The sequence below is a fragment of the Osmia lignaria genome, chromosome 8 (genome assembly GCF_051020975.1).
Source record: "Osmia lignaria lignaria isolate PbOS001 chromosome 8, iyOsmLign1, whole genome shotgun sequence".
NCBI lineage: Eukaryota > Metazoa > Arthropoda > Insecta > Hymenoptera > Megachilidae > Osmia > Osmia lignaria.
In genome coordinates, this window is record NC_135039.1 from 12,771,853 (window position 1) to 12,795,735 (window position 23,883).

The window sequence follows — 23,883 nt, forward strand, 5'->3', positions numbered from 1 at the left end:
TGTAAATCACAATATAATGCTATCGAATAGAATTGAAGACGCAAATACCCAAAAAAATGAATACATTTTGGAAAATGTAATAACCATATTTTGAAATACGCTGTTTAAAGTTCGAATTTTTCTTTGTGAATATCATGTGCACCATTTATAAATGCAGAGAACTCGCAAATAATATAACTGGAAAGAAAACGATCAACGTGTGTATATATTTTATAACATAATTCGTTCAGTTAGTTATAATCATATTTTATAATGTATTCTGTTTATATCTTTTTTTTCTAATATTCTTTATTTTTCAGTTAAAAAAAAGAAAAGGAAAACGTCAGAATTGAAACTTCAGTAACTAATGCTCCTTTTTTTGGATAGATGTATAGAGAATTATCTTTATACCTCAGCATATTCTATAGGCATTTATGAATATAAATTAATATTTTATCATATCGTATAATCATATTATATAATCATTTAATTTAATATGTATAATGTATAATTTCTTTGTAGAATCTATATAGGACCTGCTTTTTCCACGTATCAAAAACTTTGGTGAGATAGTGAAGAACAAGTGCAAAACGTTTTATCATTATTTTTCTATTCATCCTTTCATTTTTGAGATCCTTGGATGGATGTTGACAACATTTCTCCAAACTTTACACCCAAATTCGAACGTTCTGGTCCCAGGAGCAGCTAGCAATAGCCATACCATTTCCAGCAACGCTTAACGACGTTACTCGATTCTCGTGGCCCGACAAAACGCCTTCAAACAACAGGTAAAATCAATTATATTATATTAGAAATTACTATCTGTGTTTAAAGATTGAATTTTCAACGTTTCTTCTTTTTTTCAAAAATCAAGGTAAGATGCTCACCGTTGTGCTGGTTCTTTAACGTATCCCATATGTGGATAGTATTGTCATCGCTTCCACAAAATATGAATCTACCGCTAAAGGATAAACCGCAGGATGTGTATCCAGGAGTTGCACTCGGTGGCTTAAACGTAGCCAGCTGCTGATCCGATCTCAGGTCCCACAATCTTGCTGTCTTGTCCTCGGAGGCTGTCACGAAAGCTTGTCCCGAAGGATGAAACTGAAAAAGAAATATTAACCCTTTGAGATACAATGAAATTTCATGTGCTATTGTAAACTTTCACGTCTCCGAGACGTCAAGAACTGTCTCCGGCGGACGCCTAATTTATTATTCTATAGCGTTATTTAATTATTATCCATTAACATCACATATCAACCTGATTAAATGTTATATAGCAATGCAAATTTCCAAATAACATGTTCTGTTTCTAAGTTTGCACATAACTGTTCAGTCGAGCCAAATTAAATAGTATTTTTAAGACGCATCGAATTCCATTTTATTTATATGTCAAGGGGTTAAGCAAAGTTTTGATGATCTTGTACTTACGCAAACCGAGTTCACGTCAGCCTCGTGCCCAAAAAAGGTTTGATGCGCAGTCTCCTCCCTTACATCCCACAGCTTACATGTTCTGTCAACTGATCCTGTAACATATGTGTTCCCATCTGGAGATAGACTGATGCTAACCACGTCTCCAGCGTGGCCACAGAAATCTGTCGTTTTCTTGTTTGCTTCCAAATCCCATATACAGCTGAAAGAATATAACATCTTTTATAAAAAAGAAACTGAATAATGATGATAATTGATGTTATCATTTTCCAGGTATACATTTTCATGTCACCAGAGCCGGTAATGATCTTCTTGTCTTCAAAAAATCTACAGGACGAGAGGAAGCCTTCGTAGCCAAGTAATTCTCTAACAATCTTAGCCGAGCCTGTGGCATCACGATTATTCACGTCATAGATGGTGCACATATTGTCCATACCGCCGCAGGCAACGAAATTTCCAGACGGTGCAAAAGCCACCGACATCACCCATGCTGAACGTAGTGGAATCACCTGAACCTTGTTTCCAGTCCAGGAGTCCCAGATAATTAATTTTCCATCTAACGAGCCTGTCACGCAATGTCTGGAAAAGAAGCGACCGTTTCAAAGTACTTGGGATTAAGCAACGGGAACGGAGTTACGGTTCTTCCTTTGGTGAAGTAAATTAAGATTCAGACGCTGACCTACTGTCACCACTGTAATGCACCGAGTTCACCTTGTTGATATGTCCTTTAAGTAATTTTTTTGTTGATAATTTAACTTTTGGAGCGTCCGCTGCACCGCTGCATGCCTCCTCCAAAGTGGTATCCTGTTGCTTCTTTTGATCCTCCTAGGATGTAATGAAGTAAGTTTTCAGACCATGTCAAGGTAAAGACACCGTTAACGTTCTTTTTCTTCTTTTTTTGTCAGTGTACAGTGCGAATGATTTATCTAATACAACCTTGCATTTGTTGATCAGATCCTCCAGTTCCTTCTTCAAGGCCACCGTTTCCGCATCATCCTTCCCCATCTTCTGACTAACTGCTGGTTTGTTTGAAAATTGTCTGAAAACGAAACAGTGACGATGATGGATGTACGGATACTACGAGCAAAATTTTCATCAAAATGTGAAAGAAGCCTCAGCATCGTCTACCCTGCTGCCCTAGTAATTGTATTAAATCGAAGTTTAATCTCATTTGTTGGGCATTAGTTCGATTCTCCGAGCTAACTTAATTACCTACATACACAATAACGCCTGTGTAACTTTTTTTTTTATTAATATTCAGTAACTAAACAAATGTTACAGGTGTGTTGCATAATCTCTTGGAAAGGAGTTTACATTTTTAAAACTATTTGAATGAATGAATGAGGAAATGAAAGGATCAGTGCTACGTTAATGGAGGATCTGTATGAAATTTGGATTCATTCATTTTTCTTTCTGTAAAACAATGTTTTATAGCTGTAGGAAGTAGAAAGGGGAAAAAAGGTACTCGGTTACGGTGCACAAAGACTCCCGTTTACCTCCTACAAAAAGTATGATCCGTTGCGCTTTCGAATTCTTTCACCTATAAATCATTCGGTCGTCTATCCGAATCGATTTAGTTTAATCGGTTCATCTGTTAGAGATAAAAATGTGCTGCTGATAGTGTAAAGATAACAAGACACAAGTGCTTTTATTTTAAAGAATTGATATACATTGAACGAGTGCAATCAATTAAACATTCATTTACTAATATTTATCTTTCTAAGTATTTATTTAAAAAGAAAATATTGGTGATTAGTTTGAAAGATTTATTAACAATAGTGCATATCATACAATCAAATATGATAAATAAAAGAAGAAACATTATTCTGTTTGGAGTTTTTCTATTGAATTTTCTAAGTTGTAATGTTACAACTGAAAAAGTTTGTTTTAATTCAATGCGGGACCGCAACAACACATCCTGTGAAAATTATTTTTCAAATATGTTTAAGCAAATTATTGCTGAACGTTATAAAGGAAGCATACAATCATGCGATATTAGTATAAAGGGTGAGTAAATGATATAATGAAAAGATAGCTGTACTTTATTATTTTAAACAGTACAATGTTAAATTATTATTTGAATTTTTCGCAAAGATTTGCCAACTTTATTAGAATTACTTTTAACCTATTAAGTTGGCACATTATTAAACGATATTTTCATAGTATTATCGACTGCGCAAATTCAATGTTTGCGCAGTCGGTAACTAAACAATATGCAGGTACAAAACAAGTGCTTGACATTTGATTTATTTTAATTCTATTTACAATATATTAAATTCTACTTTTTAACAATTAAAACGTTTCAAAGGTACAATTAAACATTTATTTTATTTTTACGTTAAAACAAAATACGACTATAGTAATACACCCAATATAACAACATACTACAATCTGTGCCACTCCCCATATTATTAAATCAATGAAAATATAAATTTAGAAATTTGTAGTATTCAGAGATTTATTGTTACATTATATGGTTGAAAATACACGTAAGAGTTCAGTTACATTTCCCCGAAATAATAGGTTAAATATAACCAGCGAACATAGTCGTTGAAGATAGTAACTTTTGTTGAAAAAGCGTGGGAGCAACGGCGAACTTGCTTTCCGTTCTTCGGCCCAGTCTTAGTTGGAACAGAGTGTTTGATGTGTTCGTCTGTGCACTCGTGCTTTTCATCAGTTTAAAATGCGTCCCAAGAACGTTGGATGCTGTATTCTTTGGAGCTTGTTCCTAACATACCACGTGGTTAGTGAGACACCACCATCAACAGATACAAATGGTAATACTAATCTTCGTGATTGTTTCAACCCTTCAATAAGAAAGGGGTAGTTATGCGTTGAACATTTTTCTCAATGTTTCCAAAACCATAACTGCATCATTGTGCATGACAAAGAAATATTACTGTAATCATAATTCGTTTTCATTTTAAATTATTTATTAATTTTAATGAAATTATTTATTACCTCATTCATTTTGTCTGAGAAAAAGTAACTGGATGCTGGAGCGCAAGAACGCCGTTTAGTATTTACTTTTACTTTTGTTTAAATATTTAACTACTTAAGATTTTTACCCGGCGTATCTTTGAACGAGGTTTTGCAATAAACTCTCATTCGCTGTCTTTTTTTCGTTGTCGCCCGGCAGGGAAAGTTTTCAGTCCATTGACCCCAATAAGCACGAGATCTTTCGGTTGTTCGACTGCATTTTGAAAAATATTCATGAGAGAAGTGCATGGCACTTATTCCATAGAGGCATTCGCAGTAAAATCATTTATCTCGTTTATCAAGAAACTGAACTGAAAACAGTTGACCTCTTTCCTTCCATTTGTACGCGGGATCACGGTATTTTTATCCATGACATAACTTTGCCGGGAAGATGTAACATTTTACTCAGGGTCGGCCCTGAGATTTCAGGGGTCCGAGGGGAGCTCCGAAAAAGGGTACCTCAAGTAAAATTTATGGGGCCCTGGATCTGGAGGGCCCTAGGCGGCCGCCCAGTCTGCATAGGCCCAGGGTCGGCCCTGCTTTTAGCGTCCAATTTATTGCGCACGCATTACAATACAATAATACGTCTATCAAATTATCAATTTCAATATGTACATAAATTAAAAAATTTCACTTCAAATTTTTCTATAAATGTTTAATTAAATTTTCATTTTTTTAATAAGTAATAATTTGCCGTTTTAAAAAGAACATAATGGATGGTCGTTTATAAGAGTGGACAAGAATAGCGATTAATATATCGGCTACGTAATTCGATTAACGAACAATATGCATAGTTGAAGCAATGAAGTTGCATCGTTGTGTTTGGATACAGATCCATGCAGCGTAACTTGATGCGTCTTGGTACTGATTTTATTGAACGAATATTTCCTTGTCGATTTTTTAGAAGAAAGGGATTGTACGGTTACTGCGATGCATTGGATGCGCAAAGGGAGCATTTTACAGTTTCATTTTTATCTCCTCTTGTCTTTAGTTCGACGGATAACTGGATCGTACATGAAGTCGTTATCTTTCCGTTTCCGGCTGTAATGGCATACGTGATTCTGGAGATGCCTCGTATTTCCTCTTATTCAATTATTATTTATATTCGTTCGCGATTCATCTTCGTCTCTTTTCTGTTTTCATAGATTAATATTCAGAATTGAAAATTTTTTCCAAGGACGCTATGAGCAAATTACGCTGCCTACGCGCTATCTGTAGAATGCGAATGTTGGTTGCAGTTTTATGATTATGTACTTGAAATTGAATGACTGAATAAAATGATGATCTCGTTTTTCTGAAAAAAAAGCTACATTGACACTTCTATGAGAAATTATACCGTTTGACATTTCTGCAAGTTTGCCGGTTGCGTTTAGAGATGACGCGACTTTTAACGCAGCCGGCAACCTCGTTTGTATTACACCACTTGACGTCACGTCGGAAAAGCAACGCTTGGGAATACGTTTCGTTCGAGCACATGTACCAGACCCATGTGTTTATGTTATTTAGCCAAAAATAGATGAAGCCTTTTGAAATTCCAGGGGTGCCCACACGTTGGAACAAAAAAAAATACTGATCGAATTTAATAACCTCCTCCTTTTCGAAATCGGTTAAAAAATGCTACTCGACATTGAATGAAATGTAATCCAAAATTTTGGAATATTTTAATTTATAGATAACAATATTTTTCTGTACATACTGCAAAGTGATTCATTCCATTTTTAAAATTATTTATTAGTTCTTTTATTTTATTAATTTCTGTATTTTTTATTAATCCAAAATCTTGGAATTTTTTAATTTATAGAAAACAATATTTTTCTGTACATACTGCAAAGTGATTTATTCCGCTTTTAAAATTATTTATTAGTTCTTTTGTGGAATTAATTACAACTGAAAAATGCCTGCTATTGTATTATGTTGATTGAAAACCGCCATTTGTCAAGTACTCTATATCACAGAAAATGTGATGTTGCGAAAGCATTATTATACGCTCTACCGATTGCTTGAGGTTTCAGATTACGCGTTCTCGATTGAAGCTGTGATTGTCGCGTTCTGAATTCAAATCAATTCAGGCGAATCAAACTCTGTTCTCTATTAAGAACGACACGTTGGATAACTTTCTACTATTCTTGTACTTATTATTTGCATCATTTCAGATGTTCTCGTCGTCACCGTTGCCACAAACGAGACCGATGGTTACAAAAGGTATCTCAGATCAGTCGAAGTGTACGGATTTCGCGATAACTTGAAGGTCCTTGGCATGGGAAATCCTTGGCTAGGTGGAAAAAATATAAAAACCGGTAGGGGAGGAGGATACAAAATTAATCTGTTGAAGGAAGCGATAGAGAAATACAAAAATGATGACCAGAAAATTATAATATTCACCGATAGGTTTGTATTTCTATTTTATAATCAAGCATCTTTAATTCTTTAATTTGAGCTTAATGAAACTTTATGTTTCAGCTATGATGTGATATTCTTGGCGGGCTTATCTGAAATTATTGCCAAATTTAAAAGCACGGATGCTAGAGTCTTGTTCTCCGCAGAGGGATCCTGTTGGCCAGACAGATCCTTAGCCACCAAGTACCCTGCTGTGAGCGGAGGGAAACGTTTTCTAAATTCTGGTGGCTTCATAGGCTATGCTTCAGATGTACATGCAATCTTGACGTATTCCCCATTGAAAAACGAGGACGACGATCAGTTATTCTATACAATGGCATATCTTGATGAGAAATTAAGAGAGCAGCACAAAATTAAGTTGGATCATAAGTCTGAAATATTCCAGAATCTTTATGGTGCTGTAGGTACGTTAATAAATTAATATTGAACAATTTTGTCCTCTTTTAAAAGCGTCCAGCATTATGATGGATTTATGCATTACAGCTGATGTGGAGTTGAAATTTGAAGGAGCTAAAACTTCCCTGGTGAATACCGTTTACAACACAGAACCACTGATACTCCATGGCAATGGTTATAGTAAATTATCATTGAATTCTTTGGGAAATTATTTGGCCAACGCATGGAGCCCTGAAGAGGGGTGCATTACATGTTGGGAAGGCACAATGGAATTAGATAAAACACTACCAGATACATATCCAATTATATTAATCGCTGTATTCATTGAACGACCGACTCCGTTTATGGAAGAATTTTTCCAGAAGATATACGATCAAGCGTATCCAAAATCAAAGCTCCATCTGTTTATTCACAATACCGTGGATTATCATCAAGGTGTAATTGATGATTTCTTAATGAAATTCGAGAAGGAGTATAGAAGCAGCAAAGTGATTCTTCCAAAAGATTCCATAAGCGAATCTGACGCGAGGAACTTGGCCATGTATATATTATTTAATACATATCATTAATTAGGATTGCATTTATTTTTCTTTTCTAACCAGAAATTTTCTTCAGGGATTATTGCCTGTTGAAGAAATGCTCCGGTTACTTCACGGTCGACTCCCTTGCTCATTTGGACCACGAATATACTTTGAAATACCTAGTTGATCAACATCGAGGAATCATCGCCCCCTTGCTAGTTAGACCTTATAAAATGTGGAGTAATTTCTGGGGCGCTATAATGGACGACGGATTCTACGCTCGAAGCTTCGACTACATGGAAATCGTGAAGAACGAGCGGAGGTAATATTTGGAAGAGAACAACTACTTTTTTAAAACAGCGATTTCAGTTTATTGCCCAAGTGTCTTTTATACAAAAGTGAATCTGGAGAATCTTTTTTATTAGCTTGATTCATAATTAATGCTGCTTTCTTTGCTCCGCCCCCGAATTTTGATTATTCATTTCTGGACATAAAAATATATGTAAAATTTAATTAATTTCATCCAAATTAATTATGAATCAACCCAATATTTCTCTAAAGATTTGAAAGAAAGATTTTCTTAACTCATCAATAGCAATCTATGATTACGTTGAAAGAAACATAAACTTAATCGAAAGCGATAGAAAAGTCAGTTTTGAATGATCTACGATCGATACTATACATATTGTCGGCTGTACATTCGTAGACACCGGCATCCATTTGCGTAGCAGGATCAATTTCTAGTTTCGATTTCACTTGGTCAGGTCCCTCTTGCCATTCGTGTACCTTTACATGAAAAATTTTCTATTTTACACATTTCTCAGTATGCATGATCAGAATTAGATTGAAGAATACCGACGTGCAGGTAAAGATGATTATAGATCTCTGCGCCATCCTTGAACCATGTGATATGGGGACGCGGATTTCCACGTGCAACGCAGAGGAAGACGATTTTGTGTCCCAAAACGTACTCCAAATCAAAGTGCGAGGACAGCAGTATCTTAGCTCCCTGGACAGAAACGTGTTTAAAATTTTCAGTTGAATTTCATTTCATTTCTTTCCTCTAGAAATGCACATACGTTATGATTATTGTAATACTGATCACTCTCTGGATCACGGTACTTCCCAGTGATGGGTAATCCAATTTGAACTCTTGATCTACTTTTACCCCTGGCTCGTCCTCTTCGAGCAAGGGTCTCCTGGCTGTTCAGCAGCAGAACGATTAATAGAAATATCACCATGGAACGTGACATGACTATCTGAGGGAAACAAAGAGGAACGTGTAATCAAGTCAGAAACTATAGGACAAGAGTTTGGATTTGAATAAAGTGAAGAGATTCTCTCTAGAGCCAACCCTTTTTAAACACAAGAATTTTAACTCTTACCCGTTTGGTCTGTACAAAAGTGACTGAAGGTCTAAATTCTATTATCAAGATTTTCAATCTTACATTCAGGTCGACTGGTAATATCTCAAAGGTGTTTATTTAAATCTCATTGCACTTGATATTTTTCAGAATTTCATATCTGAACCAGAGGTTCGATGCACCAGAAAAGACGATAGTTAAAGCAGTAAAGCCTCGCGGATACTCACCGAGTACAAGCAACGTACGACGATCACAGGGAACTCCGATGTAACTGACTGTTACCTACTCATTACTCCCCTAATGTCCTTTCCTATCTATTACATACGTATGGAGAGATACTGTTCGCTTCCATGTATCGCGCGTACGTGTGCTAGTTATTCTTTTGACACCTATTGTAACTCGTGCATTATCGTCATCATCATCGAATACCAAATTCATTGAGTTGATATCAACTGAAGCGGGGTGGTGAACGAGCTTAAACGAGAAGGGATTAAAGCCAATGAAATAGCAAGTTATGGCAATCTTCTAATTTGAATTTTCGTTTCCAGTATCCTTTTAGAATTTGATGATTCATTTTTCATTGATTTCATTCAAGAGGTTTACTTCAGATGATGTTTGTATTTTAATGAAACTTCCTAAATAATTTGTTGGAGAAATTTCAATATAATTCATATTCTGCACCGCAGACATTGACCACCCTTGTGATAGCCAATTGTGGTTTAATGAACAAGTGCTGGGGGAACTGTGAATTTCAAAGTGTGTCGTGATGCGTTGGAATCCTTAACAATGAGAATTTCAGTGCATTAAAGAAAGCAATGAAATATGTAATATATTTTATTAATTGATTCACAGTGGTAATGGATAAAATTCATCAGGTACTTTTGATCAGTCTTTAATTGATATTTCTTAAGGAATTTCACAGGTCTGTCTTTGAATTAATCATTGGCATATTTTCTTTTATTATTTTTTTTTTATAAATGAACAATCTATAGTATTACTAAAAATACACAATTGGAATGTTCCAGTTTTATTTGAAAGATTCCAAAAGGACAGAAGATGAATTAATATTCTTACAATTCTAGGGAGTCAGTTACAAAAGCTACTTTATCATGGAGTTACGAAATAAAGAAGGTACCAATATTTTCAATAGGTGATCATGACATAATCTGTCCTGAAGCCACGACGATCGACCGCGTATTGATTGTCCGCTTGACACTCGTAGTACCCCGCATCTTTCTGTGTAGCAGGATCAATTTCCATCTTTGATTTTAGGGTGTCATTTCCGACTGGCCATTCGTGTACCTGGAATTACAGGAGAGCATAAATCAGGAGAATTGTATTCTTGTCCATCAATGGAAATTATACCTGAAAGAATTTATGATGATACAATTCAATTCCATCCTTTAACCAGGTGATCTCTGGCCTTGGAAATCCTGTAGCCATGCAGAAGAACGTGATCTTCCTACCGAGCATGTAATCTAACTCAAAATGAGATGATTTCACTATTCTTGCGCCCTAAAATTTTCCAAGATTTCACAAACTTTCAGGTTGAATGAAAATTTCTGTAGGTATACAATTTGTAGAATTACAATGAAATTTCTTCAATCGTTCAGTACAATTTTAACGCTATAATTCAAGGATTATTATAGACTCACGTCTTTGTTTTCATAGTAATTGGCACTAGCAGGATTTCTATGAGGAATTAGAATAGGCATCCGTGATTTGTATACTCTTCCACCGCCCCGTCTACCGCCTCCTCTGGCTCCTCCACCTTTTGCCGCGTCTGTGCCGATCAGCAAAGCGGTAAACAAGAACAGGTACAATAGTCGACATCTCGTCATTTGTTCGACAACGAAGTTCTCGGTTCTCTTTTTAAAGAAACGACCAAACTTATAATGTACACTTGCTTGCCTTGTTCTCCAGATATACCCTCTGGCCAGTCTCTACTAGATTTTTATACAAATTAACGACTAAGTGGATAAGTCACAACATTTGACAACGAGATTGTTACACACAGGATTATCCAATGTATGTTATTGATTTATTTCTTCAAATGGAAACTTCACTGAAAAATAGATCCTGGTAGGAAGAATGACACCGGTGCTTGCTAGGAGACGCTTCCTGCAACAAGTGGTCAAGCAAAATCGGTGGCTTTCGGCTCCGCCTGTCCCTACTGCCTAAAATATGAATGGACTACACTTGATTGTCATACCGTCACTGGTGACAGAGTTATGAATCTCAATTGGATAATTATGCATAACCCATTGCCAGTGTGTTCACCGGCCAATCACGGCATCGGAATGATTGCCTTACAAAATATTTAAACGATGCCCTCTGAAAACAACTTTGTCTCGTCGGAAGCAAACAAACCCGTGTCTGTCCCTCTGATCGTTTCGCGGTCTGCTTCTTCGTTAGCCTTGAGCCCCTGAGAATGTCAGACCGAACGGATACTCACGTGCCCCGGTTCAATCTAATATTTTTATTTCAATCAGAAAATTGCAATCGGACCCTTAATAGGAAATTAATATGGTTCTGTATCATTTCAGGGGATTATGGAACGTACCGTTCATCAACACCTGCTATCTAATTAACGCGACTTTGATAAGCAACAAAGAGACTCGTCCTTCCTACGAAGAGGGTGATCTGGACACGGACATGGCGTTCGCTTATTCTAACAGAGAACGATCCATCTTCATGTACGTCAGTAATAGGGCCGACTTTGGGCATCTCGTTGATCCAGACAGTTACGACGTTACACTGACTCATCCGGATTTGTATCAAATTTTCGACAACAAATTAGACTGGGAAAAGAAGTATCTACACGTTAATTACTCGCTTAATTTTCAGCCTGAACAAATTCCTATACAGGCAAGTTACGATGCTCCCAAATGTGGATTTCAATATATATATTTCTTTTTTTATCACTTGCAATAGGATTATATTAAATAAAAATATCAAAATTAAAAATTTGACAATTTATGCAGTTCTTTGTGTTAATTCAATTCATTCTTTTCTTTTTAGCCTTGCCCAGATGTGTACTGGTTCCCTGTAGTGAACGAGAAATTCACCAAGTCGTTGATTGATGTTATGGAAGCATTTGGAAAGTGGTCGGATGGATCCAATAATGTATGATAATTTATGATCCTTACAGTTCACAATATTAGCATGATGTTCTTTATATATTTTATTATCGATGTGCAGAGTCAGTGCCGCAACGAGAAGGCGCCTGCCACAAAATTTAGCTTGTTACATTAAAATTTTTAATTTTTTTGTCATTGGATTACGGGGAGGCGCAAGTTAAGACACTTGCCACAGGCGCTTCATACCCTCGTTACGGCATTGTGCAGAGTAATTGGAAGGAGTATTATTTATTTTTATCTGAAGTAATCGGTTACTAATCTCTTCGACAGGACCCAAGATTAACGGGCGGTTACGAAAACGTACCAACTCGTGATATTCATATGAATCAAGTGAAATTTGAGCCACACTGGTTGCATATTTTAAAGGAGTACATTAGGCCTCTTCAGGAACACGTTTTCACCGGCTATTTCCATGATGTAAGATATGTTTCTTCTTTCATTTAACATACTCGTTAATGATTTTTAGGATCCACGTATCGATGGCGGATACGAAGCGGTGCCGACGCGAGATATACACATGAAACAAGTTGGCCTTCACGAAACTTGGTTAAATTTTCTATACGAATATGTCAGCCCCCTGCAAGAACATGTTTTTATTGGCTACAGTACAAGCGTAAGAACGACAAGAAACGAAAAGAATTTTTTACGGGGGTGCAGGAATAGTTTTAATTGACTGCACGATAGTTTTGTACAAAATCAATGCACCATACGCACTGATCTTAAATTGTATAATTCTTTGTCGTGTGATTCAGTTGCACCGCTTCTTTCTGGTAAAAGGCTTCGTGTTTATTTTTATTTTATATTTGAAAAATTACAATTATGGCTGTACATAGCTGATTGAAATATTTCTGATCAGTATAAAAAATGTAGGGGCGTCATGTTAACTCTTCCCTAAATACTCCTAGGAAAAATCTGATCTTACCTAGTAGGCAAAATTTTATTTCTGTTTCTTTATTAAATTTTGATTATCAGTAATTTACAAATATTTCACGTCAGTATTTTTATTAATTTATTGTAGGTTTTTAATTCTCAATTCTATGGTTCTCCAAGGCATCAGGGTCCAGTTTCACAAGGGCCGGTCCTGAGATTTTGGGGGTCCGGGGTGAGCTCCGAAAAAGGGCACCTCAAATGAAATTTATAAAATTAACATTAAAGCTTGTATAATTAATTTAGATTAATATTCAAGTATACATTACTCTTCTTGCATTCTTAGACGCAAAATCGTGTTTAGACTTTGGGGGGCCCTAGACCTTGGGGGTCCCTAGGTGGTCGTCTAGTGTGCCTAGGCCCAGGGCCGGCCCTATACCTTGAAGAGCCCTAGGCAGCCTCCTAGTCCGCTACCATACTCTACTTGACGCCCCTGGGAAAACTTATGTTATCGAATGATATATCAATTAAATAATTATTTTCAGCCACCTCGGGCACTCATGAACTTCGTCGTGAGGTATCGTCCAGACGAGCAGCCATCGTTGAAGCCGCATCACGATAGTTCAACTTACACGGTCAACATCGCTCTAAACAAGGTGGGAGTGGATTACGAAGGAGGAGGCTGCCGATTTATCCGATATAACTGTTCCGTCACGGACACGAAACCCGGTTGGATGTTGATGCATCCCGGAAGACTAACCCATTACCACGAAGGACTTCGAGTGACCAGCGGTACTCGATATATCATGATTTCATTCGTCGATCCTTGATCGTCCGAATCATAAAATACTCTTATTAATAAAAATATATCATTATCGTATTAGGATAGAAAAGTGTATAGAAAGCATACGATCTGTCTTCGCATACATGTTTTATCTATCAAATAGTAAATTAATAATTAGTTGTAAACTTAAACTGCCAACGTGAACAAAGTATGCATTTAAGGAAAAGAATGTCCTGTTGATGTTATTTTTCTAATATATGAAGAATATAATTGCGGAACAATTAGAAGTCGTAAGTGTTTCGAAATAAAACGTTAAGTTGCATTTTATATTTGTTATTGTAATTGACAATACTATGGAATGATTATTTAGTATATCGGATTTTAGTTTATTGCTTCCTTTTTTTTATTAAAATTTTTCCTTTAAATTATTTACAACTTAAGATAAATTCTACACAGTTATTTTCACATTTCTTTCCAGTAATTTATATCGTTCAACGCGTAACCTCGTTCTTTCTTGAAATCCAATCTGTTGTTATATCTTAAACTAATCTTCTAGTGCGATTACATACGCCGCAAAACGTTTAGAGACAAAGCTTTTCCTTTTTTTTTTTTTTCCTCCTACTCTCAGACTTCGCGTATTTATACAGTTTTTCAGTATGTTACAATATTAGGAACATCCGTAGGATAAGTAATTAGATTAACAAATCACTGAATAGCAAACCTTGAAAAATTGATTTAATCATATTTTCCGCACGTTTATTTACATAGTAAAAAAAGTGCCTCGTTTAGAATGACATCGACGAAATTGTAACATGTCACAGCGCAGCAACGGGATACTTAAATTCATTTAAAAGACACTTTCTGTATGAAAAGATAAGTACATTTAAAATTAATTCCAGTATTATTTTTTTCCTTTTTTCATTTTTTTTTTTACAGTTTGACCAACCCTTTGTTTACTTCACATACACACATTTAATAATTTTAAAGAATTCAATCAACCCACGTGTGCACTTTCACGCTTTTTAAATTATCTTTTTTCCTTTCTTCATGCCACACGATCGAACTGAATTTCGACGTAGCACAAATATATATATATAACAAGCGATTGAGTAACGTAGTAGTACGTCATAAAAATGTTCTCTGCCAGCGAGTATCTTTCTGCCATATAATAGATATTCAGTAAACACGAATGCTATTCAATTTAACTAGGCATTATTTACAATTTGTTCGATTCATAGAAAAGATTAAGATTATACATCGTTTTAATAACCAGCTCGTTTTAATTCGTTCAATTGATGCGCCAACTTCTCCTCTTTAGTTCTTCTCGCTTGACCCAACTTCCTGCATTCGATGTAGGTGCTCAGGAAGCGTTCGACGTCGATCTTCCTGTTCAGAAAGTCCTCGGCTATCTTCTCGCTCTCCTCGTGACTTTCATCCGCTGCTTTCTTCAAACACTCCTTTATATGATCCGGAGTGAACACCTCGGATAATTTATTGTATCGTTGTATCAGCTGATCGTATCTAGCCTTTAGTACAGTTACAGTTTGCACCTTATTCGCTACATCAGATTGTAATTCTCTAAGCTCAGGTTCTTTGGCTACGTTGGCCTCTAAAATAATTAGAAATTTCAATATGATACAATTTGAATATGAGATACAGTAAAATAGAAAATAGCATTACCGGCAGTTTTTTGGACCCAATCTATTGCTTCGTCGATGGCTATGTTAATGTCTTTTAAGTTGGAATGATTATCTAGGAATTCATCTAATCTGTCGTCGTCCTCACTGAGCCGTTTCAATTCCTCGTTAGTTAAACCGTTTAATTCTGGAAACGCGACGCTCTGTCGAGGCTTCGTTTGCGCCTGACTCGGCAATGATTGCTGACGGTAATTCGCGTTCGAATAATGGGAATTTAAATACGTCGAGTTGTATCTAGACGGGTCTGTATTATGAATCGAGCTGCTCCTCGAGGTCGCTATGTACGCTGAATGCTGGGACGGTGAACCAAATTTCGTATGGCTGTCCGTTACGTACGACGTACCCGAATTTGTATGATTGTAGTTGTAAATACTAGTGTTCGCGCTGACGGACGAATATTGTGGATATTGGGTGGTGTAATAAGAGTTGTACGATGTAGGGACTTCTGGATACTGTTGCAGAGAGTACGATGGTGAATTTCTTCCTTGCAAATCTACAATTCATGTTTCATTAAACAAAGTTCACTTTTTCCATATTCGACAAGCATAAATACCTCTATGCGATTTCACAGGAGAAACGTCTTCCAACAGTTGCGGAGGATTCTTACTGAACTCCCTAATGATAGCTTGAACAACACGACCAAGATCGCTGTGCACTGTAAACTGATATATAAAATTAAATAATCTTCCTAGTTCCGATAACTGTTTATGCAAAAGAATTCTTACATTAAGAAGCCCAGGTGCACTAGTCACTTCGCTGTGTTCGTTGCACCAAGGATGGCTTATGGGTGGAGAGACCCTTAATACTGGCTTTTCCATCGGAAACTCAGGTGACAAAGAAACCACAATAGCCATTCTCCTGTCCCCCGCGTTGAATTGTACTTGATATTCAACATCTTCTCTTAATTCTACTACACTGAAATGTTATGTTATAATTAAACATTAGTGCATAATAACATAAACAATTTTTCTGAAAAATCAAAAGGAATTTTAGGTATTATTGTCTTAATGAATTGGGTGTGGACTGAAGAAAATGATATCATTAATCGTTGTATTACGAACGCGTATAGTTTAAATAAGAAACTAGCTGCTAATTGATGCTATTATTTTTTATCACGATTGATATTTTTTTATTTTTTAACAAGAATCGATCATTATATTGTTTTATGTGGACGAGAAAAATAAATGTAATAAATCGTTGTCGAATAGATAGGATAGGTTACAACAAGGAAAGTAAGGTTAAAATGAAGTAGGGCTACGGGAAACAGTCTTCTTACTTGTCATTAAAAATTTTCAGGGTATCGATTTGCCGTTTTCTCTTGACTGCGACATTCTCATTTTCGCCACGGAATATTCGCGATATCATTTAAAAGGATGAAATTTAAACAAAACATTCGCTTTATCCTTCAACCTCTCTGTCAAAGCAACCATCCAGCAGCAGAACAGCTGTTTAGACGTTCGTCACACTTCACGGGGAAAGCGAAATCTATTGTAGTGTTAGCGGTGTTCGTTACACACGCAACACCATTAAGAAAATTCTATTCAGCATAAAAAAAGTACATATTTCGAATATAATGTTTTTTATATAATACATTAATTCCAAAATAATTTCAGATTTTATGTGAAACGTATTCGAGCGAAGTTTTTACGATATTAGAGTCTGCATTGTTATCTGTAGGTTAAGAAAAGCTATTGAAATTATTATTTTACTGTTTTTTAAATTTTAAAGAAATTTGTCGATGTTAAATTTATATTTCAATTTAATTTCTTCATTTTTATTTTGCAGGTGTGATTGGACTTTGATAAGAACAACCATATTAATTTTTAATAATTAGATGTGGAAGGATTAGAATTCTTTGTAGACTTTTACAATGTCTAATAAGATTATAATTCACAGTTTCTGGATGTTTTTGAAGCAGCAGGATTTTCATATTTGTACAAATTGTTAGGTTAGTTTGTTAATTTCTTTTTCTTATTAAACATATAAATTTAATAATTAACATTAAAACTAATTATAAATAAATTTATTTTCATTAATGTGCAAAATCTAACAGCTACAATTGCACTGAATGCATAGGCATGCTCTCACGTAATTGGACATCAAGATTTCTCTATACACAGGTATAAAATTTACGCTTATTCAATGTTAATAGAACAACAATTTGATATGCTGCCTCGGAGAAGGAGAGGTACGTTTGGTCTTTCCACACCACGCTGATACATATTCCTTCTTCTTTGCCTTTTTGTACAGTTAACTGATTCCTTCTTCACCGAGTCTTTATTCACACTATTTATTGCAGAATTCGTAGCTGCACGATCCTGGATGGATTCTTCTTTAACATCATCATTACTAGAACTCTCCTCATCTGCATTCTTCGAACACGTACTTTGCCAGTACTTCATTTCACCCCTCTCGAGGAGGTCCAAGTGTTCAGGATGTACCATTGCTTTCTCGATGGCCAGACGATCCTCTTTAGACAATTTCTGCAACTTTTCATCCATCATTGCTGCCTCACCCGGAGCGAAAGTCCAACGGCAACCTTTTTGTTGATGTTCATACCCTAGGCACTTCACAAAGTTTTTGTTGAACCATAGATAATGAGTGATGGAGTCCTTCCAGCGGTCTGGCGTGGTTTTAAAATATGGAAAGTGTCGACTGGAAAATGATATTTAGAACTTTACCAGCTGATCATTTCTTTTTTTTCTGAAACTTTACAGTTCGCATCCAACTTACCGCATGAAATCATATATCTCTGTGGTTGTTGCAGTACCCGAAGGGCTATTCTTTAACGCCATTGCGATCAGGCAGTGGTAAGGGTAAGGGGGTTTGAGATAGGACCTAGTATCATTATCCGACTGATCAGATTCATTATCATTTATGCCACTAGTGGCTTCTGAATTGATTTGTGAATTATTATTGCAGCTTTTTTTCTGTGATGTCTGAATAAGATTCTGCAGCATTTTCAAGCTTCGAGCCCTGATCTCTGACATGCCATTCGTTTCTGGGACTTTTGTACACCGAGGGGAAGCAGACTCAGGCATCACCGACTTGGAAGTCTCTTGTTCATCCTCAAAATTCTCTTCCATTTTGACAAGGACCATCTCGTATTGTCCTATCATGGTATCCTCATTTTCGTTCACCTGTTCCTTCTTTACTTCTATTTTATTCTCATCCTCATCTTTATTTCCATCTGTCTTCTTATTCTGATGTTCTTTGTCATTTAGGTTCTCTGGAAGAGCGTTATCCTCCTCGACGTCGATCTTCTCCTTTTTCACCCCCTCCTCAAAAGAAATATTCCTCCTTTCATTGTTTGAAGTCTGTTGGATTTCTGTTCGAGGGATTGGAGAAATGGGACTGAGATCAGAATCGAAATTGCTGAAAAATAATAAAGCTTTATTAATTTATCACCTTGTGATCCAAGGACACTGTAAGTATCAAGGTATTTACCAGTATATTTTCTCGCAGTACTCTCCTCTACACCGAATACAACTCTTCATCCTGTCAAACCATTTATCAAATTCCACCCTCCACTCCTCTTTAGGGATGCTGTTTAAGAACTCCTTGTACGCGGCCACAGCTGTCTCCGAGGTCTCAAAGCGTTGCCCTCTGACGCTGTCCTTAACTTTAGGAAATAAAAAGAAGTCTGAAGGGGCTAAATCTGGACTATCCGGCGGATGAGCGAGAACAGAGACTCCTAATTTGTTTAAAAAAGCGACCGTCTCGTTGAACGAATGAAGCAACGTGTTGTGATGTAAGATGATCTCTTTCTGATCCTCGGTTTTTAATCTTTTCTTTCGGAACTTGTCAAACACCTGAGCCAAACAAACAGTGGTGTACCATTTTGCATCCCCGTTGCTTTGGTCCTCCAGTGTGATAGTTTCAATATGGCCGCCAGCGCAAAAGAAGGAGCATACCATTTTCTTCCCAATGCGTCGACCTTTCATTGGGAAAGTTTCACCAGGAATAATCCATTCTGTTTTAAGATCATTTTCATACTGATAAATCCATGATTCATCGGTCGTTATGATGTTAGATACCTCGTTTGAACAACCGTTGTCGAATCTCTGTAACATTTCTTGGCACCATTTTACTCGGGCCCGTTTCTGTTCGTTCGTCAGGTGATGGGGTACCCAACGGCTGCAGAGTTTCCTGGTTCGAAGCCTGTCGTGAAGGATGGTCCTCACCGCTGCTGATCCAATCCTTAACGTAGCTTGTATCTGTGCGTAAGTTGCACGGTTATCCTCTTCCAGCATCTGTTTCACTGCAAAGACATTCTCGTCGGTCACAGCTGTGACCGGTCGACCGGCACGGTCTTCATCCAGCAAGGATTCCCGACCGTTCTGAAATTCCTTGAACCATCTGTAAATCGTAGCTGTGGAAGGAGAACTGTCGCCAAACGCGGCACGCAAACGCGCACAGCTTTGGATCTTGTTTAAACCAATCTTAAAGTCATAGAATATCATCGCTCGGAAATTTTCTCGACTAACCTCCATCGTGAACTACACACTGGTATACACTAAAGAAAATCAACGCTCAACCCTTCTGTTGACAGCCCCACCTGTTTGGATGCAAGGCTTCCATCAGATGACGCTACAATAGCTGTTATACATATATATGTGACCTGTATTGGTGGATTATTAAAACTTTTAGCGTGAAGCCCGTGTACAGGCAAGTTTCCACCCCTTTCGCTGTATTTGTATGGCTTTTTTATTGGGAATATAGAGAATAGATAGTAGGTAGATTAGTAGGTATACATGTAGGATAGGTTAATCAAATATTATTATTTTCTTAACGCATGTGTAAGTCGTTTCAGGATACAGCTATTAAAACGAATAGGGAATTTTGTCTTTGTATTCATTGCTGATATTAATTACTGCAAAGTAATTGATTTTATAAGCCGAAAATATTTCGATAACATTTTAAAAAGGCCACTCTAGAATGTTACTGTCAGCGCCATCTAATAATAAAGCGGTGAACACGGCGATGAAACAACTATTAAGTCGGTAAAATACCGACTGCGCCGCGTCGGTAAAATACCGGCTGTGCGGCGTCGGTAATGTACCAACAGTTAGTTTTTGTTACAAGCAAATAGTTCCTTGCTCCGCCACTGCGTGTTATTTATTTATAAAAAATATGTGCAGTATCGTTGGCGAGTATTTGAAATGCACGATACGAAAATCAAAGTTCTAACAAAAAATCATAAAAATGGCGATTAAAATCTACTCAATTTTAACAGGAATAAATGGCGTATTCAAGTAAAGTCGCATATGGTAAAGAATTTATATTTTATTTTATATTTTATGTTCTTTAAATTACGTTTATACTATACATTTACAGAACATTAGAAAAGGAAGGCTGGTAGTCGTGTGTTCTATCATTGACAGGTTCTCTCTTCCTCAAGAAATGAAAATTTAAGTATTTAGTCATTCTATTAAAATATGGAAATGAAAAACAGCATCACTGAAATAAGAAACAATAGATTTTAGGTAATTTATTGAAGATTGAAAAGTACCACGGAGAATAGAGGATGGCAAATTTTCAAGGGCGCGATTACGATGTACTATTGTTGGCGAACCTGCTTCTTTTTATCTGTATTGTCTCCCACGATAAAATCTGGACCAACAACGTATATACCTGTCCCGTACAGAAGACCTTTCGCAGTATTGATCACTGCGGAAAGGAAAGGCACGTTGGGGGTGGCCGATGAACACGTGGCATCGCTCGAACTTCCAACTGAGGATTTTTAGTCCTTCCAGGGATGACTAAAAAATATGATAAGACAGAGTTAAGAAATTCTGATGAATATTATTCCAAACGAAATTATTATTACTATTCAACTTATGAACATTGAAAATCTTTTTACTGATACATTGAAGTATTGATCCAGCATGGTTGAAATATAATTTTGTTGAATTTAGTCATTCAAAAGAACTTTAGAATCAGATAGAACTGGAAGATAATAAAATATTAGTATTGTTTGCAATTTGCTGAAGTATCAAATTGAATAAATTACTATGATAGAAGATAAACTCATTATTCATTCATAATAACTTGATGTAGGTTTATATTAATATTAATTAAGATTTTATTACTCTTCAAGTATCCAGTTTTTTTGTATTTTCTCTTCTTTCAATCTGAAACAGTATCAGTAACATTATCACAGATAGATTTCTGCTTATATTCCATGTATTGAAAATGTTGAAAACTCTCATGAGATAAATTTCAGGTATCCATTGGTTGAGGAGTGTTCAGGATCAACGTTGCGCGTAGTCACAGGAGGAAGACGTTATCGAAGGGAGGCGGAGGTTGAAAAAGAGACACGAACGGAGAGAACGCAATCAGAGGGGTTGATAATGCGAGCAAGCCGATAGGAACCGACCCAAGAGCAGCGTAATAGTGTTGGTAAGGCAGGAGCAGCGAACGTCTGCTCCTGACAGCCCATTACCACTGTACAAACGCGAGCTCTCGGAGGATGGCGAAGTTTCTCCTCCCTTCCACCCTCACGTTCCATCCCTTTCTGCGTCTGTTCTCCACCTCCGTCCTCGCTACCCTCCTCGTCCACTTCTACAACTTGCTCTTCTTGCGCGAAGATGGTGGGAAACCACCTTGAACTACATCACCATCACCCAACGATTACGTTCAACATGGAAACTGGCTGTCTTCGTTGTTCTGTTAGCATCCTGATTGTAATGAAACTTCAAAGCTTATGAAATTACTCGATTAAACAAAGGGGGTTGTTTCGTGGAAGTTGGAGACCCTTTAAGGAAGCTTTGAGGTTTCAAGATTTCTTTCTGAATTGTAGAATCTCTATGATAGTTTAACTTCTGGAAATCTTTGGGGATAAAGTAATTCTAGAAATAGAAAGTAGTTTTTGAGGACTTTTGTTGTTATTATAAAAGGAGATTGTGTTCATAGATATTCTACAAATCTATAAAATAATCGTTTATAAGAAATGGAATCCGTGCGGAATCAATTTGACGGGTATCCTCGGCGAAAGAGGAGAGGGTTGTCTAGCGGTTTTTCCAGGGTGGCGTCAAGACCACGCCTGCCGCCACGTATAAGCCACGCCCGTGGAACGCAACCAACCCCCTCGATAGGGTGTCTCGAGGGCCGAAGGGCTAATAATTCACGTCACGAGCACACCCCACCATAAAGAGTCAGCTACAGCCGTGGCTCCTCGTATATTCCATATCAGCGTTTGTATATGAACGTTATCCAGCTACGGTTACTGTTAATTACCGATCATCTTCCGTAATTAATTGCCTTCGCATTGGAGAAGCGGCTCCTCGATCGACGCGGCCGGCTCTCCAGCCTGCTGGCTATCGATCCGCTGAGTTTGCTGCACGTTGCCGGGAACGTGCGAATGATTTTAGCGAGATACCTAGGATAACCAGGACACCGGGATTCTTTGGTATCCTGGTTTAAAGAGTCGTTATTGTTGTAAACTTGATACACTATAAGGGCCTTTATTAGGATTTCAGGGTGTTCTGTGTTAAATTAAATTACATGTTTAGAGTATTTTAGTTGAAAAGAATTTTTGTATTCTGTATTTAGGGAAATTAATTGTTAAGAGTACCATGTATTGTGAGAAATTAATTGTTAAGGGAAATTATTAAGAGTACTCTGTAACAAGGGTAATTAATTAAGAGCAGACTATGTTAAAGGCAATTAGCTGATAAAAATATTCTATGTTAAAGGAAACTAGGTGTTAAGGGAAATTAATTAATTAATTTTTAAATGTAATCTATGCCAAGGGTGATTAGTTTCCAAGAGTACTATATGTTAAAGACAGTAAGCTGTTAGCAACACTGTATTTTAAAGAAAATCAGTTGTTGAGATAGAAATAGTGAAATTTGAAACAGAAATTAGTATATATTCTTACAGAAATTATATTTTAAAAAGTAGAGGTATGACAACTATGAAATCAATATTGAGTATATGTATTTATAGGATACATTTGTTTCTCTATATCAGCTCTGTTTTAATTCTGAAAATCAATATCATCTTTTGTCATTTATTATCTCACTGGAAACAAGATTACAACGATAGCATATAATGTGAGATAATTGATTGAACTGACAATTATGTAACGTATTGATTCATTTACACTCAGCCGTTCCATCATTTGGTAATTTATTGGGGTCATCAGAATGGGAGGAAATTTCATTTCAAGGATATATACTTCAATAACTACAGGACAATTAAAGTATATTGTTTTAGATGATTGGATGATCATGAGACTTTACAATATTAAAGTTCTCAAGAGATTGCTGCAGAGATTAGACCTACGGGGGGGGGGGGGGGGGGGGGGGGGGAAGAAATGCTCGA

The 23,883-nt window shown here is 36.7% G+C and overlaps 5 protein-coding genes and 1 long non-coding RNA gene across 10 annotated transcripts; 2 read left to right on the forward strand and 4 right to left on the reverse strand.

Moving 5' to 3' along the window:
• Window positions 1-187: 187 nt before the first annotated feature.
• Window positions 188-2,571, reverse strand: Gbeta76C (guanine nucleotide-binding protein subunit beta-2). The gene is made up of 6 exons (XM_034329525.2): window positions 2,347-2,571; window positions 2,090-2,235; window positions 1,690-1,989; window positions 1,411-1,612; window positions 867-1,083; window positions 188-754 (listed from the first exon to the last, which is right to left on the reverse strand). The coding sequence occupies exons 1-6, from the start codon at window positions 2,413-2,415 to the stop codon at window positions 648-650; spliced, it is 1,041 nt and encodes a 346-aa protein (XP_034185416.1). The 5' UTR covers window positions 2,416-2,571; the 3' UTR covers window positions 188-647.
• A 1,319-nt stretch (window positions 2,572-3,890) lies between these two features.
• On the forward strand, window positions 3,891-14,472 carry Plod (procollagen lysyl hydroxylase). Its single transcript, XM_034329517.2, has 9 exons — window positions 3,891-4,187; window positions 6,543-6,777; window positions 6,850-7,190; window positions 7,270-7,723; window positions 7,798-8,025; window positions 11,614-11,935; window positions 12,089-12,193; window positions 12,478-12,624; window positions 13,620-14,472. The coding sequence occupies exons 1-9, from the start codon at window positions 4,094-4,096 to the stop codon at window positions 13,902-13,904; spliced, it is 2,211 nt and encodes a 736-aa protein (XP_034185408.2). The 5' UTR covers window positions 3,891-4,093; the 3' UTR covers window positions 13,905-14,472.
• On the reverse strand, window positions 8,065-10,908 carry LOC117606714 (immunoglobulin domain-containing protein oig-4-like). Of its 2 annotated transcripts, XM_034329527.2 has the most exons (5): window positions 10,723-10,908; window positions 10,433-10,582; window positions 8,783-8,962; window positions 8,563-8,712; window positions 8,331-8,489 (listed from the first exon to the last, which is right to left on the reverse strand). In XM_034329527.2, exons 1-5 carry the CDS (start codon window positions 10,906-10,908, stop codon window positions 8,331-8,333), a joined length of 825 nt encoding a protein of 274 aa, XP_034185418.1. The 2 variants fall into 2 exon arrangements, with proteins under 2 accessions (XP_034185417.1, XP_034185418.1); XM_034329526.2 differs by lacking the exons at window positions 10,433-10,582; window positions 10,723-10,908 and adding an exon at window positions 9,295-9,478 and having other exon boundaries at window positions 8,065-8,489.
• On the reverse strand, window positions 14,453-16,974 carry Vsp37A (Vacuolar protein sorting 37A). Its single transcript, XM_034329524.2, has 5 exons — window positions 16,832-16,974; window positions 16,281-16,470; window positions 16,109-16,217; window positions 15,539-16,048; window positions 14,453-15,467 (listed from the first exon to the last, which is right to left on the reverse strand). The coding sequence occupies exons 1-5, from the start codon at window positions 16,918-16,920 to the stop codon at window positions 15,121-15,123; spliced, it is 1,245 nt and encodes a 414-aa protein (XP_034185415.1). The 5' UTR covers window positions 16,921-16,974; the 3' UTR covers window positions 14,453-15,120.
• LOC117606716 (uncharacterized) lies at window positions 16,972-23,834 on the forward strand. Of its 4 annotated transcripts, none has more exons than XR_013062583.1 (5): window positions 16,972-17,110; window positions 17,169-17,232; window positions 17,341-17,503; window positions 17,609-21,339; window positions 21,782-23,834. It is a non-coding gene; the product is annotated as an uncharacterized LOC117606716 (long non-coding RNA). The 4 variants fall into 4 exon arrangements; XR_013062582.1 differs by having other exon boundaries at window positions 17,169-17,228; window positions 17,609-21,611; XR_013062581.1 differs by having other exon boundaries at window positions 17,169-17,228.
• On the reverse strand, window positions 17,563-20,048 carry LOC117606710 (uncharacterized). The gene is made up of 3 exons (XM_034329518.2): window positions 19,003-20,048; window positions 18,289-18,930; window positions 17,563-18,210 (listed from the first exon to the last, which is right to left on the reverse strand). The coding sequence occupies exons 1-3, from the start codon at window positions 20,046-20,048 to the stop codon at window positions 17,691-17,693; spliced, it is 2,208 nt and encodes a 735-aa protein (XP_034185409.2). The 3' UTR covers window positions 17,563-17,690.
• Window positions 23,835-23,883: the final 49 nt, after the last annotated feature.

Coding starts and splice junctions, on each gene's coding strand:
- LOC117606714 (XM_034329527.2), bottom strand. CDS start 10,908: ATGACGAGATGTCGACTATTGTACCTGTTCTTGTTTACCGCTTTGCTG. Junction 8,963..10,432: donor ATCATCATAAATTCTTTCAG/GTATAATTTCCA, acceptor TGTTTCCCTCAG/ATAGTCATGTCACGTTCCAT. Junction 8,713..8,782: donor AGTATTACAATAATCATAAC/GTATGTGCATTT, acceptor GTTTCTGTCCAG/GGAGCTAAGATACTGCTGTC.
- Gbeta76C (XM_034329525.2), bottom strand. CDS start 2,415: ATGGGGAAGGATGATGCGGAAACGGTGGCCTTGAAGAAGGAACTGGAG. Junction 1,613..1,689: donor GGCTCTGGTGACATGAAAAT/GTATACCTGGAA, acceptor ATATTCTTTCAG/CTGTATATGGGATTTGGAAG. Junction 755..866: donor GTTAAAGAACCAGCACAACG/GTGAGCATCTTA, acceptor TGTTGTTTGAAG/GCGTTTTGTCGGGCCACGAG.
- LOC117606710 (XM_034329518.2), bottom strand. CDS start 20,048: ATGGAGGTTAGTCGAGAAAATTTCCGAGCGATGATATTCTATGACTTT. Junction 18,931..19,002: donor TACTGCGAGAAAATATACTG/GTAAATACCTTG, acceptor ATTATTTTTCAG/CAATTTCGATTCTGATCTCA. Junction 18,211..18,288: donor GAGATATATGATTTCATGCG/GTAAGTTGGATG, acceptor ATCATTTTCCAG/TCGACACTTTCCATATTTTA.
- Plod (XM_034329517.2), top strand. CDS start 4,094: ATGCGTCCCAAGAACGTTGGATGCTGTATTCTTTGGAGCTTGTTCCTA. Junction 6,778..6,849: donor ATTATAATATTCACCGATAG/GTTTGTATTTCT, acceptor TTTATGTTTCAG/CTATGATGTGATATTCTTGG. Junction 12,625..13,619: donor TCACCGGCTATTTCCATGAT/GTAAGATATGTT, acceptor AATTATTTTCAG/CCACCTCGGGCACTCATGAA.
- Vsp37A (XM_034329524.2), bottom strand. CDS start 16,920: ATGATATCGCGAATATTCCGTGGCGAAAATGAGAATGTCGCAGTCAAG. Junction 16,471..16,831: donor CTGAAAATTTTTAATGACAA/GTAAGAAGACTG, acceptor ATAACATTTCAG/TGTAGTAGAATTAAGAGAAG. Junction 15,468..15,538: donor TTGGGTCCAAAAAACTGCCG/GTAATGCTATTT, acceptor TAATTATTTTAG/AGGCCAACGTAGCCAAAGAA.